The sequence below is a fragment of the Hypanus sabinus genome, chromosome 21, assembly GCF_030144855.1.
Source record: "Hypanus sabinus isolate sHypSab1 chromosome 21, sHypSab1.hap1, whole genome shotgun sequence".
Classification (NCBI taxonomy): Eukaryota; Metazoa; Chordata; class Chondrichthyes; order Myliobatiformes; family Dasyatidae; genus Hypanus; species Hypanus sabinus.
This window is the reverse complement of record NC_082726.1, coordinates 38,545,839-38,559,962: the sequence shown is the minus strand read 5'-3', so window position 1 is coordinate 38,559,962 and position 14,124 is coordinate 38,545,839. Positions and strand designations below refer to the sequence as shown.

The 14,124-nt window shown below is 44.4% G+C and overlaps 1 protein-coding gene across 1 annotated transcript; it reads left to right on the top strand.

Annotated features, from left to right (window-relative positions):
• The first annotated feature begins 6,030 nt into the window (after positions 1-6,030).
• On the top strand, positions 6,031-13,575 carry rbp3 (retinol binding protein 3). The gene is made up of 4 exons (XM_059946101.1): positions 6,031-9,030; positions 9,136-9,326; positions 12,926-13,068; positions 13,152-13,575. Exons 1-4 carry the CDS (start codon positions 6,031-6,033, stop codon positions 13,475-13,477), a joined length of 3,660 nt encoding a protein of 1,219 aa, XP_059802084.1. The 3' UTR covers positions 13,478-13,575.
• The last annotated feature ends 549 nt before the right edge of the window (positions 13,576-14,124 follow it).

Genomic DNA, 14,124 nt, shown 5'->3' with positions numbered 1-14,124 from the left:
ATGATAGCACTGGCCACCACAGCCTCGTTGAACATCCTCAGCATCATCCAGCAAATGTTCTAGTACCTCAGTCTCCTCAGGAAATAGAGACGGCTCTGACCTTTCTTGTAGACAGCCTCAGTGTTCTTTGACCAGTCCAGTTTATTGTCCATTTGTATCCCCAGGTACCTGTAATCCTCCACCATGTCCACACTGACCCATTGGATGGAAACAGGGGTCACCAGTGTCTTAGCCCTCCTCAGGTCCACCACCAGCTCCTTAGTCTTTTTCAGATTAAGCTGCAGATGATTCTGCTCGCACCATGTGATAAAGTTTTCCAATGTCGCCCTGTACTCAGGAGGGGGTGAACTGCTCCTGAGCTGGGAGCTAAGTCTGGGAGCTGGGCTGTTTCTTGCACCATTTCAGAAGACCCTCTACTCCCAATGCATGAACTCCAGCATCTCAACGCAGTCATTGGCCAAGACGCGAAAAGTCCGAATTGTGCGCGAAATTTTGACGATCTCTGTTGATCTTTGCTTCTCTCCACTAGTGGCCATTTCCCGAGACACAGCCTGGCTTCAGTCTTCAGCTGCCCGGCAGGCAACGATGTGCTCCAGATAAGAAACACCGAGAATGCCTCCAATCGAAGTTAGAGTAGTAGTATCCATTCCTTAACAAGAACTTTAGTGGCGAAAAAAAGCTACCTGAACCAGTTCCTTTTCAGTTGAATCTCGAAATGGCATCTAATCTCGCATTTTCTAGATTAACTAATCCAGTAACATGGTCTACATTTTTAACAAAATAAAATATCTTTTTTACCTGATATAACATCCAAAGTGGCTTTCTGGTAGAAGACCTTAAGTGAAGTTGCTTTTGTAAAAGCACCGTTCGTTACTTCATACCTCAGCCAAACCTCCATTGTAACCGCGCTCGGTCTAACCACGGCATAGTCCTGTCTTCAACACGGCTGCGGCTTCACCAGAGCACGTGACTCCCTGCGCACCAATGATCACCACAGGGGCACGGGCGGCAACTCACCGGGCTAGCAGCGGAGAGACGGGCTGAACGGAACAAGTTTGATCGGTTTGCCGCTCACAACAGTGACTATTTGATCCGCTATGGCTGTATCTGTTGATGTCAGGTATCACTTGCTAAGCCACTAGAAGCGGAAGGGCAGTAGATGCGTGGGAACACAGACGCAACCTGGTTTCCTCCCTTATTCAGGCGATAATCTTGGTTCTTTTAATGTTACTGGGTTAAAGACCTAGAGTCAATCATTTTCACCGTGGACCATTTTAGGAAAATGTCCAACCTCGACCTCCTTAAGAGCATCTGGGTGTTGGCTTTGAAGGCAAAGGCTTCAGGCAACCTGGATCAGTCAGGGTGCCGGACTACCACATCACTGAACTGCTCGGTAGGCTTAAATGTGCAATGCAACCCGTAGTTAACTTCAGATACCGACTTATTCTTGCCCGGGAATACCGGTGGATTCGGACTACCCGGGTACACCGAGGAGCTCACTCAGCAATACTTCGTGCGTTGCAAAAAGCCCAATAAATATTAAAAACCAAGCTCCTGTTCAACTTAAGGTGAAATTTGTTTGTGGGTGGAGGTTTGTCATGGAGCTTAGAAATATCGAGGGCTATGGGTAACTCTCGGTAATTTCTAAGGTGAGGACATGTTCGGCATAGCTTTGTGGGCCGAAAGGCCTGTATTCTGCCGTAGGTTTTCTATGTTTCTATGAAATTGGGAATGTGAAAACAACCCCGGTTTCCTATTTAGTGCAGAAATTGCCCATTAGTTTGGCGCAGAGCAAAGTACTGCATTCGCTAAGAGCCTCTGCAAGGGACAGCGCTAAAACTAAGATAACTGCAGGGAAGTAAAACAGCCTCGATATTGGTTATCCGTTTCCATTTTACTTCCTGGGCCAAAACATTGTATTTTAAAGTAAGAAATGCAATTATTTTAATGGCATTGTATCTTATGTTAATGTTGTTTTCTCTTCATACATTGATTTAAATTGTAGACGCTGGAAGCTGCTCGCTGCTGGATGATGCAATTGATTTACGAGTTCCGCTCTTCGCCTCTGAGCAAAGGATAGTGCGGAGTTCCACTTGATACCACCGCTTGAAGCCAGGCGACGTGCCTGCCAAAACGACGGGTAGCGGCACGTCCACGTGTTCCCGGAGTAACCCATGGAGGATGTGTGACAGAGGTGGCAGCCGATGAAATCTGGAGCAACACACAAAGCGCTGTCTAGAGAAGCGGAAAGCCTCGACTCCAAACGTCGACTCTCTATTTGCCTAACACGCTGACGTTTCTTATAGTGGAGTAGTCTGACACCAGGGAGTACATACTCAAAAGGGCATCCTCTTAGAGCCGAGTTTAAGAGGGATTTCTTCAGCGAAAGGGTAGTGAATCTATAGATTTCATTACCATAAAGGGTTGTGGAGGCCATAATAATTGGGTATATTTAAAGCAAAAGATTGCTAGGTTCTTGATTTGCTAGGGCGTCAAATGGTATGGAGAGAAGGCAGAAGAATGGGGTTGAGAGGGATGATGGAATGGTATAGCAGAGCAGACTTAATGGGCCGAATAGCCTAATTCAGAGCTCAGTTCCAGTAAGTTATGTGGTCGTTTTGGAGACTGTATCTCCCCAGTGCCTTCAGATACCTGCGAGAAGTAATCCGGGTCTTAGAAGCATATGGGAGGCCTGGAGTTACTATTGCCCCATAGATCACGGCAATGTTTGGCTGCGACATGCGCCCTCTTCTACAACTACAGTAAACATACCTCACATCTTTTGCCAGCCAGAGTTTGTCATTTCTAGTTAAATACCTCAATATGTCTTCTGTGGTGGCTACTTATTACTTGCATTAAAGTATCCTTTGAGTAAAAACTTTCCCCCGAATTCCTTAATGGAATTATTAGAAAGTATATTACATTCTTGACTTCTCTGCCTTATGGAGATCTTTCATCATTTTACCTCAGCCTTCTCCAGAGATGAGTCAGTTCAGATTTTCATGCCAATTGTACCTTGCTTCGTGCCTCGGTCGTTCTTATTTTGTCACCAGAACTGAGCTCAGTCCGCCAAGTGTGGTCTAACTAAAGTTTATAACATGACCTTCATGAAAACATTTCCACTGAAACGATTATGCCCTGCTAAATTTGGCCGAAGTGGAGCACGGCTGTTTATATTCATTTCCATGTCGTGGAAACTGTTGCTTTTCTTACCGAAACGAGTTTCTGACTGCAGCCACAATTGGGAAGTTCGAACAAAGGGAATTATATTCCAGAAGGTTCCTGCGATCATCGTTTTTGCCATCCATTCTTAAATAATATTTACACGTTCTCTAGAAATCGGCAACAATTTTTCCTGCAAATACAAATTTAGCCCCAGATCGATCTTATAGACTTTAGCTAACAATAAACTTCATTCTGTAACTACTAAATTATAACTGCTTCCAAACATTCTCCCTGACAGAAATTCACACGAGCTGGCGGTGCCGAAATAACTGTCAGGTGTGCGCGCGCGCTGGAGAAGGGGTTGAAAAATGTGGCGAACCGGGAGCTAAAAGGCTCCTGGCTTTGATTGACAGATAAATCATCTTAGAGAAACTTGTAAAGCAACAAGAACTGAAGTAGCTGTAACCCAGGTGATATCGGTTAATTAAAGACCCAAATAATGGAAAATATGTGCAAATGACTGGAGTTATTTTGTAGGTATTTTGTCAGGATCTAAAGCACAAAAGCGCTGTCATGGTTCTGTAACCAATTAAATTTGTAAATATGTTATGGAATTTCTACATATGTAACCAATTCTATACCTATATCTTATGGCCCTTAATGCACGCATGATAAACAATCGTTGTATATTACATATGTTCAATTACGATTTACATTTAAGTTTCTACTGGAAAAGTAGTAAGAGAATTTCAGAAGTCTCCTTGTTCCTGGTTTGAACTGAAAACTGAAGGCCCAGATCAGCAACTCCAAAATAGCGGCGCCGGCGCCATCTCGTGGTAATCCGGGAGGGATTCAGACCGGTCGCAGTCAGATCACCGTTCTCAACGCAATATCGTATCCAATAAAATATATTTATGTAACGGTGATATGATCTGAGTTGATTAAATGTACAAACGTAGACATTTTAACAACAGTTTCAATACACTGAGAAATTTTATGTCTTAAACGTAGTAAAGATATCCAAAGGTGTAAAATGTTTTTTTTCTCTTTTTGAATAGTTGGATTAACTAATCCGGAGAGGAATCAAATTAAATCACTTCTACAGTTATTAATTAAGAATAATATATTATATTCATTAGACGTTCAATGAGCAGGGAAAACATTGAAATTGAGATCTATTGTTGAAATTCAGTTTTTTTCTATTTGAAAGTTTAAAACATCGTACGTTCTATAAGACCAGTTTGATAATCTCCATGGTATCATGTCAGCAAACTACACTTCCAACTTAAGTGACTGAGGTGGCGGATTCTTCCTAGAGTGGTGATGTGACATAAATTTATATATATTTTAATATCCTACACTGCAGATTTAAGTTGGAAGATACACGCGGTTTATATAGAGGTAACATATTGGCTTTAAGTCTATTAACTTCATTTTCCAAATGTTATCACAAAGAAAGGAGAGAGAAAATAGGGTTTCCATAAAAGATCGTCCGAATCACCAATAATTCCCTTAGAACATTCAATATAAACCTTCCTTTATAGCTGTGCTAACTTCAGATCATAGACACGCATCAAAACCGCACAGAAATTGAACCAAGATCGAGATGTTTTCCCATCTGCTCTGGAAGCTGAATATTTAGTAACGGGTACTGAGATTCGATTTTCACTAGATCTAATGTTGATTGTGTTTTTCTAAATAATTAAAGGAATTTGAATTACAAGGAATTGTTATCCAACAGCTATGATTAGGCTGTGCGGCATTTCAAATGTATTGTAGGTCGTGGACAAAAGCATCTGGCCGTGAAACCGCCTCGTTTTAGACTAAGACTCATTCATTTCCTTCAAAAGCTGCGGGCGGGTCCGATAGCCGCAAAAAAAATTACAGTGTATTCATTTACTTTTATTTCAACCTCATGCTAACTATCTCTTTCCGTTCCGTTATTCACATGTCTATTTTGAAATGATAAATACCATTAATGTTGATTTTGGTTGATTCCATTAAAAAGAAAGTCCATTTTATTAAATCAGTTTTTCAAAAATTTCTATCCCATGGGCTTACCAATCTTTCTCCCACTTAAAATATCAAAATATTCGGATAAATGCCCGAAAGCTAAGTTGGGAATACATTCGGTTGCCAAAGTGCAACCCGTCGCCTTCATAATCACACTGACCCCAAATGCAGGATGCTAATGTGCTAAGTAGCCTCAAAACAAGCGCTTCCATTGGCTGAGACCGTTGATAAGACACGGCCATATGTTCCTCAGCGGTGTTAAAAAGTTAATCACATATTGTGTGGGGATTACTGTCACAACAGATTCCATTTATGTGATACAGTGGGAAACTTGGGTTATAATGCTGTGCTTATAAAAGAAGATAGAAAAACCGGAGGAGAGAAAGAAATCAATCTCTCCAAAAACAGAAAGTAGAAGTGAAAGAAAATTATCGGGATAGTAGAACATTTGACAGGCTATTTGTTGATCACTAATTAGCAGCCGGATGTATTCTGATTTTATTCGTGAAGAAATTCTCCATGCAATATTAACTACAACCTTTGCTTAGCCGGCAATAAGCAAACTTCACTTCTGACTACTCTGCCAGATCTACCATTCAGGATCCTGTGCAAGGTTGAGATTCAAAGCTGGAATTGGAACCACCTAACGTTGGAAAACCATGCTTTTTTAATGCTATTTATAGGCAACGGTTCGGGAGTCTGCACTCTAATGAGATTATACACCCAACAGAAATGAGCACTTTAATCTCTCTCATCCGGAGCACCGAGATTTAAGAGACAGCTTTCATTTCAGTCCAAATTGAAGGGTGTTGCTCCAGGTCGGTTCCCCCGGTGTACTGGAGCTTTGTGAAAATGACGACAAGGACGTTCATTTGTCTGGCGCTTTTTTTACTGCAGTATGTGCCCACCGACGAGACATTTCAATCCACGCTGATGCTGGACATGGCTGAGATCCTGCTGGATAACTACTGCTTCCCAGAGAATTTAGTTGGGATGAAAGAGGCCATCAGGCAAGTCAATCAGAGTGGCGACATATTGCGTGAGAATGATCCGCAAAGTCTTGCGGCAATGTTGACCTCTGGCGTCCAGGGGGCCTTGAGCGACCCCCGATTACTGGTCACGTACGAACCCGGGACCTCTCTCTCGGAACCAGTCAACCTCCCTCCCCCAAGCCCCGAGATAGTCATGGCATTGGTCCAAAATTCAATCAAGTTCGAAATCTTGGAAAATAACATTGGCTACTTGAGAATTGACCATATTATTGAGGAGGACATCGTCAAAGTAGTTGGCCCGATTCTAGTAAACACGGTTTGGAAGTCCATGGTCAGCACCAGCGCCATGATCCTGGATCTCCGCTACAGTAGCAGCGGAAAGGTTTCCGGTATTCCTTACATCATATCTTACTTCTGCGATGCAAACCCTGCCATACATATCGACTCTATATATGACCGCCCGTCCAATACCACGAAGGATATATGGACCCTACCCGTTCTGCTGGGTGAAAGATATGACAAGGATAAAGACGTCCTGGTGCTTATTAGCAAGAACACCAATGGGGTAGCCGAGGACGTAGCGTACATCCTGAAGCAGTTAGACCGCGGCCTTTTGGTGGGGGAGCGGACAGCGGGCGGCTCTCTCAACGTTCAGAAGCTGCGCATTGGCTCATCTGACTTCTTCATCACTGTTCCCCTTGCCAGGTCAGTCAGCCCCATCACCGGCCAGAGCTGGGAAGTGAACGGTGTGTTCCCCTGTGTACCGGTAAATGCAGACAGAGCCCTTGAGAAAGCCACCTCCATTCTAGCCGTAAGGAAAGAAATGCCCAATGTAATCCGGAAAGTCACAGAGCTGTTGGGCGCCCACTATTGCTTTGTAGATCAGGTACCTTCCCTGGCCCTTCACGTTGCTAAAATTGCTCGCTCGGCTGTAACGTCAGAACAAGACCTGGCAGCAAAACTTAATTACGAGCTTCAGACCATCTCCGAAGATCCCCGTCTAATGATTAGCGTAAGGTCCGAAGCTCCGGTCACCACAGAAGAGAGCCCATCCGAGGTCTTACCATCAGATGTCAATTATCTCCGGCAAATTGTAGACGCTGTGTTTCAGGTGCAAATCTTACCCGGCAATACGGGGTACTTGAGATTCGATGTGTTTCCTACTGAGGCGGCATTAACGAAACTGAGTCCTTACATAGTTGAGAAAGTGTGGGGGCCAATTCAAGACACTGACAATTTGATAATAGATCTTAGGTACAACGTAGGTGGCACTTCGGCCGCTGTGCCCGTGTTGCTGTCATATTTCCAAGACCGACACCCACCCGTTCGATTGTACACCGTTTTCAACAGGCTGGACAACTCCACCAAAGAATATTTCACGCTTCCTGATTTGGATGGGAGCTTCTATGGATCAAAGAAGGGCGTCTTCGTGCTGACCAGCCACCGCACTGCCACAGCTGCCGAGGAGCTCGCCTACCTGATGCAGTCACTGAGTAGGGCCACCGTGATTGGGGAGATCACATCCGGCACTCTTCTTCATTCCCAATCCTTTCACATAGAAAATACCAATTTGTTTATTACTGTCCCTTTCATAAACTTTATAGATAATAATGGGGAGAGTTGGCTGGGCGGTGGCGTGGTACCCGATGCCATAGTTTTGGCAGAAGAGGCGATGGACAAGGCGAAGGATGTTCTAATGTTCCATGCTAAAATGTTCAAGGTGGTGGAAGACACTGGGTATCTCCTGAACGTCCACTATGCCATTCCAGAAGTGGCCGCCGAGGTCAGCTCGCTGCTCAGATCAAAATGGTTGGATGGTTTATACCGCTCTGTCGTAGACTACGAGTCACTGGCTGCTCAGTTGACCTCCGACCTGAAGGAGACCTCTGGTGACCACCACTTCCACGTCTTTTACAGCGAGAGCGCGCCTGAGGTCCTAAACGGCCACATTAGCAAAATCCCTTCCCCCGAGGAGCTCGACCGCACAATTCAAGCCCTCTTCAAGGTTGAAGTGCTACCAAACAATATTGGGTACCTACGGTTTGATATGATGGCCGACGCAGAAATCATCAACGCTATTGTCCCACAGTTACTGGACCAGGTTTGGAACAAACTGGTCAATACAGACGTTCTGATTATTGACATGAGATACAACGTCGGTGGCTATTCAACTGCAATTCCGATTTTATGTTCTTACTTCTTTGACTCCGAACCTCTCCGTCACCTGTACACTGTGTTTACCCGCTCCTCCTCGTCCACTTTGGAAGTATGGACACTGCCCAAGGTACTTGGCCAAAGATATGCCACCAATAAGGATATCTACATCTTAACTAGTCATATCACGGGTTCTGCCGCAGAGGCGTTTACCAGAGCAATGAAAGACCAGAATAGGGCAACAGTGGTCGGGGAGCCAACCATTGGAGGCGTCTTGTCCGTATCTACTTACCGGATAGGAGACAGCAACCTCTATGTCTCGATTCCAAATCAGGTTGCTCTAAGTGCTGTGACAGGGAAGTCTTGGAGCCTATCTGGCACTGAACCGCATATTTTGGTCCAAGCCAGCGAAGCTATGGGCGTGGCCCTTGGCATCATAGATCTTCGAGCCAAGGTCCCAGGGATTGTGCGCACAGCCGGGAAGTTGGTGGCAGATAATTATGCATTTGCTGAAATCGGTGCTATGGTAGCGAAGCTGATCGCCGACTTGATTCAAGACGGGAAGTACGCTGTCATTAATTCCGAGATGGAGCTGGCTCAGAAGTTGTCGGAGGTCCTGCAGAAACTCTCTGGAGATAAACATCTCCGGGTAGCTTATATCCCAGACGATCTGAAGGACCATATCCCCAGCGTGGTCCCCATGCCGGTAGGATAACAGAAATTTTCTAACCCGAAATCCCAAGGCATTGAGAAACAATCTATTGTTTTCGGAATTTGTGTCCATTAATTCCTCCTATTCCCTTTCCCCCAGATCCCACCTCCTGAGATGTTTGAAGACTTGATTAAATTTTCCTTCCAGACGAAAGTGTTTGAGAATGGTGTCGGCTACCTCCGTTTCGACATGTTCGGCGACATTGATTTGATTACCCAAGTGTCTGATCTAATGGCAGTTCACGTATGGAATAAGATCGCGCACACAATTGCACTGATTGTGGATCTGAGGTAATGCAAAGATTAAAGTAAATGTATCAGTCTGCGTATATATCACTTTGAGATTCGTTTTCTTGGCACTTGGTAACATTAGCTAGTGGTGTGCAGTGTTATCTTCAACTCAATCCTGAATGGTCTGGAAATGGAAATTATGCTCAAAATTGTGCAGCCGGAGGGACAGCATCCCTTCCACCCACTGAAGCCGCGCTGGATATCAAGTGCCCATTCGCACCATTCCTGCAAAATTCCAGTTTATTCTTCCCACAGCCCCATTAACTCTCCTAACTTCCGGAACTCACCAGCACACTCGGGGAAAGTTAAAGTGGCCAGGTAACCTACCAACCCGCATATCATTGTTCACTGTCAACATTTGATGACGGTTCTATGGGGATCAGTGTTCAAATGGTTTTCACCTGTTGGCTATGCAAGTTAATTCGATAACTCATGTTTCCTCCGCACTCAATGCGTTGTTTCAATCTCCGAGCAATTTCCGGGTCTCAAAAGTATTTAAAACTAATCAAAATACTTTGCCAAACTTCAGTTTTCCCAAGAGCATCTCATTAAGGTGTGTAATATAGGACGAATTAATTCCAAACAAACCAGTTAAAATGATCATTGAGACTAGTTAGTCTTTCAAAAGTTTGTATGCGGGAGTCGAACTCTCTCTTGTGTGCGTCTGTAGTGGAAGCATGTATCCCAGGTAAACTTTCTCCTGACCGCATTCTAAGCACCGTAGGTAACAGCGTCATGGTAAGATCCAATAGCCTAACCTGTGAAGTTTTATATCCTAAATTAACGGAAACCATACCTGCTTAGTCACTTGAGCCCATGACCTCTACTGGGCCTTACAGAAGCTCGCTAGAGTCCTCTATCCTGGGCCAGACCCAGGAGTCTTCTAGGCGAAGATTCTTCTTCTCCCAGGGTTGAGGACTTCGGAGCTTCTCTTGCCATTTCAGAAGCGCTGGGTTTTTCACGTGATGGCTTTTCTAACTCCATGCCCAACCCTTCTTCCGCAGCCAGTCTTGGTATCGTCCATGGCGGAATTGAACGGAAGCCATCTTGGGTCGTAAATATCAGAACTGGAATTGGGTCTGATTTATTACTGTCACGTGTGCCTAGGTACAGTAGAAAGTTCTTTTTGTTTGCTTATCATTCAGGAAACTCCAACAACGACTGACAAAAATCCATGCTCTAAATTAAAATAACAATTTTAATTCGTCTTGATATTCAGCTTCAATAATTGAGAAACTGAGATAATAAATATTTATTGCAATATCCCATCAAGGTGAATCAAAGCATTCCAGGGTTTTGATGTTTTTTTTCTCAGGATATCTTTGATGAAAGCATTCTCTGTTGGGTGCCTTTGATTGAACAGCATAAAATGGGTTTGAAACGGTCACCATCTTCTTCGAGAGATTAGGCACAATACGTCAACTACGCATAGTTTGGAATTTACTTGGCAATTTATCCACGTTCCCTTATGGTTGGCTAATGTAGGAAGTGGGAGGTAGCAATATCGATTAAAGACAATGGAGGGCGCTGTTGAGTTTAGGACAGCAGCAAATCAGTGAGGCAGAGGCAGACTTGCATCAGTGCCATCACAGACTCACAACGAGACTGTCCGTCTGCCACAAAGCTACAGTTCCTGACTATGACTGTTGATGTACTTGTACCCCACACGGCAAGTTGTTGCATTATTTACTAGCAGCGTTTTAAAAAACGGCTACGAGGGGTCTGAAACCTGATTCTGCGTGTAAAATCCGACCTATCAAACTCAGTTACTGAATATAACGAATCAGGCTTGTTATAGATCTCCGGGATTTCATTTCATTTCCGATCAAGACTATGTGATCAAACGCACATATTTCACTTTTAGTGCTTAGGAATTATCCTGATGGTTGGGAGTCCATGAATTTCCTTAAGCCATATATTACTATTTTCCGTGAGTCCAAATTTTGACAAACGTCATAATCGCCAATTCTGTATAATCAGGCCGAATCTTTGAGTTAGTCGTTCAGGTCATCTGCTTAAGTTTTTTTTAAGAGACGCAGATCGCAATAGGTCCTTCGAAATGCACCGCCCAGCAACCCCGACATCTGCGATTTTACCCTAACCTAATCACGGGACAATTTACAATGACCAATTAACCTACCCGGTAGGTCCTTGCACTGTGGGAGGAAACCGGGTGAGCCGGTGAAACCCACGCATTCCACTAAAGCACGTACAGAAACGCTTTACAGAGGTCGCCGGGATTGAACTCCTACTTCCCTACTTCCGATGCCCCGTACGCTACTGAGGCGCTACATCTTATTTACTGGGGGGGGGGGGGGAATACGTATTTACTACTAATAGTGAATTAGAGCGAGTATGCAAACTCCAACTAATTTTTTCCTAACTATCCAACAGAATAACGTAATAATTCTAATTCTTGATCGGATAAAAGATTGGGAAGGCGGGGTTGAGGTAGTCGTAGCTCTTGAAAGATAACAAGTGCGTTCTGGTCTTCAACGTCCACAAAATACTGGAGAAATTCCGGGGTCGGGCAGCATTTATGGAGAAGAATAAATATTCGACGTTTCGGGCCGAGACCTTCATCAGCACTAGAAAGGAAGCCAGAATAAGAAGGTGCGGGGAGGGGGAAGCATGTGGTTGAGGGGAATGTGAGTGGGAGAAGGGGAATTGAAGTAAGAAGTGAGGCAAGATAGATGGAAGCGGTAAAGGGCTGAAGAAGAAGGGGGCTAATAGGAGATATCAGTAGACCATGGAAGAAAGGAAAGATGGAGGGGAACCAGGGAAGGTGACGATCAGGCGGGGGAGAAAATGGAGGGAGGGTGGGGAAGAGGAACCAGAATGATGAAAGAAAAGAGAGGGGAATGGGAAGAAATGAGCGGGAGTTAGCGAAGTCGATGTTCAGGTTGGAGGCTACCCAAACGTAATATGAGGTGTTGCTCCTCCAGCCTGAGTTTGGCCTCGTCATTGTGGTTGAGTTATGCCGTGGACAGACATATCAGAATAGAACAGAAAGTCAAATTGAAATGGATAGCCACGGGGAGTTCCTGTCTTTTTTATGGCGGACAGTGCAAAGGTACTCGACAAAACACTTGTTGTTGAAAGTCAGCTAAAAATAAACCACTGTAAGGACAGAAGTGTGATGGCCTGTTGATGGAGATGGGAGAGTTGGGACTGATGTTCAGATGGACTGCAGGAACAATAAGATTTCAGAGGAAATCAACGGGTCAGGCAACATTTGGATGGCTACAGTCCAGATGAAAGTTCTCGCCCCAAAACGGTGACTGTCCATTTCTCTCCATCGTTGCTGCCTGACCCGCTAAGCTCATTCGGCATCGTGTTCCTTGTAGTAGATTTTAATGCTTCATTGAGTGAATGGATGGATCTTGACATTTAAGCAACACGAATGTCAAAGTCTCCTAGAACTATACTGCGGTGGTATGTAACAGCTTAGTTCTTCACATGTGTTTAAATTAATTCTGGTTCTTGCCGAATTTGCTCGTGTCCCCTCTGCCCCCACCCTAGTGTGTTTTTGTTTACAAGCTTAACGAATGTGTTGTTGTTTACGAGCTTAACAATGCAAACACACATGTTTGGCCTAGGAACAACATTGGAGGACCCACCTCTTCTATCCCAACCCTGTGCTCCTATTTCTTTGACGATGGGAATCCGGTGCTCCTGGATACCGTTTACAATAGACCTAATGACACAACCTACGAAATATGGACTGTTCCTTGGTCATCAGGTAAGAATAGAAGACAGCATCCGCTTCATTGTTCGTTCTCAGTCTTAATCCCGCCTCATTACGGTGTTATTCATTTTGTCAAGGGGAGCGATATGGTTCTAAACGGGAGCTAATTGTCCTTACAAGCAACGTCACTTCGGGAGCAGCGGAGCAATTCGCCTTCGTGATGAAAAGAGTGGGAAGAGCTCTCATCGTCGGCGAGTTGACGAGTGGCGGATGTCACCCTCCACAAACCTACCATGTAGACGACACCGACCTCTACCTGACTATGCCGACCGTCAGGTCGTCCAGTCCGGGTGGAACCTCCTGGGAAGGAGCCGGAGTCGCACCTCACATCGATGTACCCTCTGCCACAGCGCTGGAGACGGCTAGGGAGATCCTGAGAAGCCATTTGCACGGACGTACCTAACTTACTCCTCTGGAGATTCACACAGCGTATAATTGTCGCTAATTGCTTCCTGAATAGAATGCCTAGAGAAGGGGTGAAATCTCGGCGTAGAGACTACAAGCGCGCTTTAAATAGAAGTGCATTCTCATGTCTCAGTTGATGTCGCTCAGAGTGAAATAACGGGTCTCCACTGCCTGCCTGGTTGTGTGACATTTTGGACATTTTTGGCACCGTTAGTTGCCCTCATTTTGTTTGCCTTGATTGCACTTGTCTGAGACATTTATGCAATTGTTTTTAGATTGGTCATTATTTGCTTTCTCATAGTTTGCATTAACGCCCATTATCTGGAATATAGGACAACCATAAACGGAGTAACCTTACTTCAAGGGCACTCTGCCAACCGGCTTCCAATTACGAAAAAAAAAATAGCAGAACGTTTTCCGATAGCAACGCTCTGCTATAGGTGCCTCGGAAGTAATACGCCCAGTTACCGTTGTTTCTTTCAATACAACTTTGATCGTTTTTTTTTAAATACTGTCTGTGGTTGATTTTATTGGCTATATGGGTGGGTATCAGTTATAGGTCTAAGCAACTTCCTATTGAACTCTGGAAATCTCATTGTAGACCCTTGCCTAAAGAAAATTATATAACCCATAATTCTTGGTAAG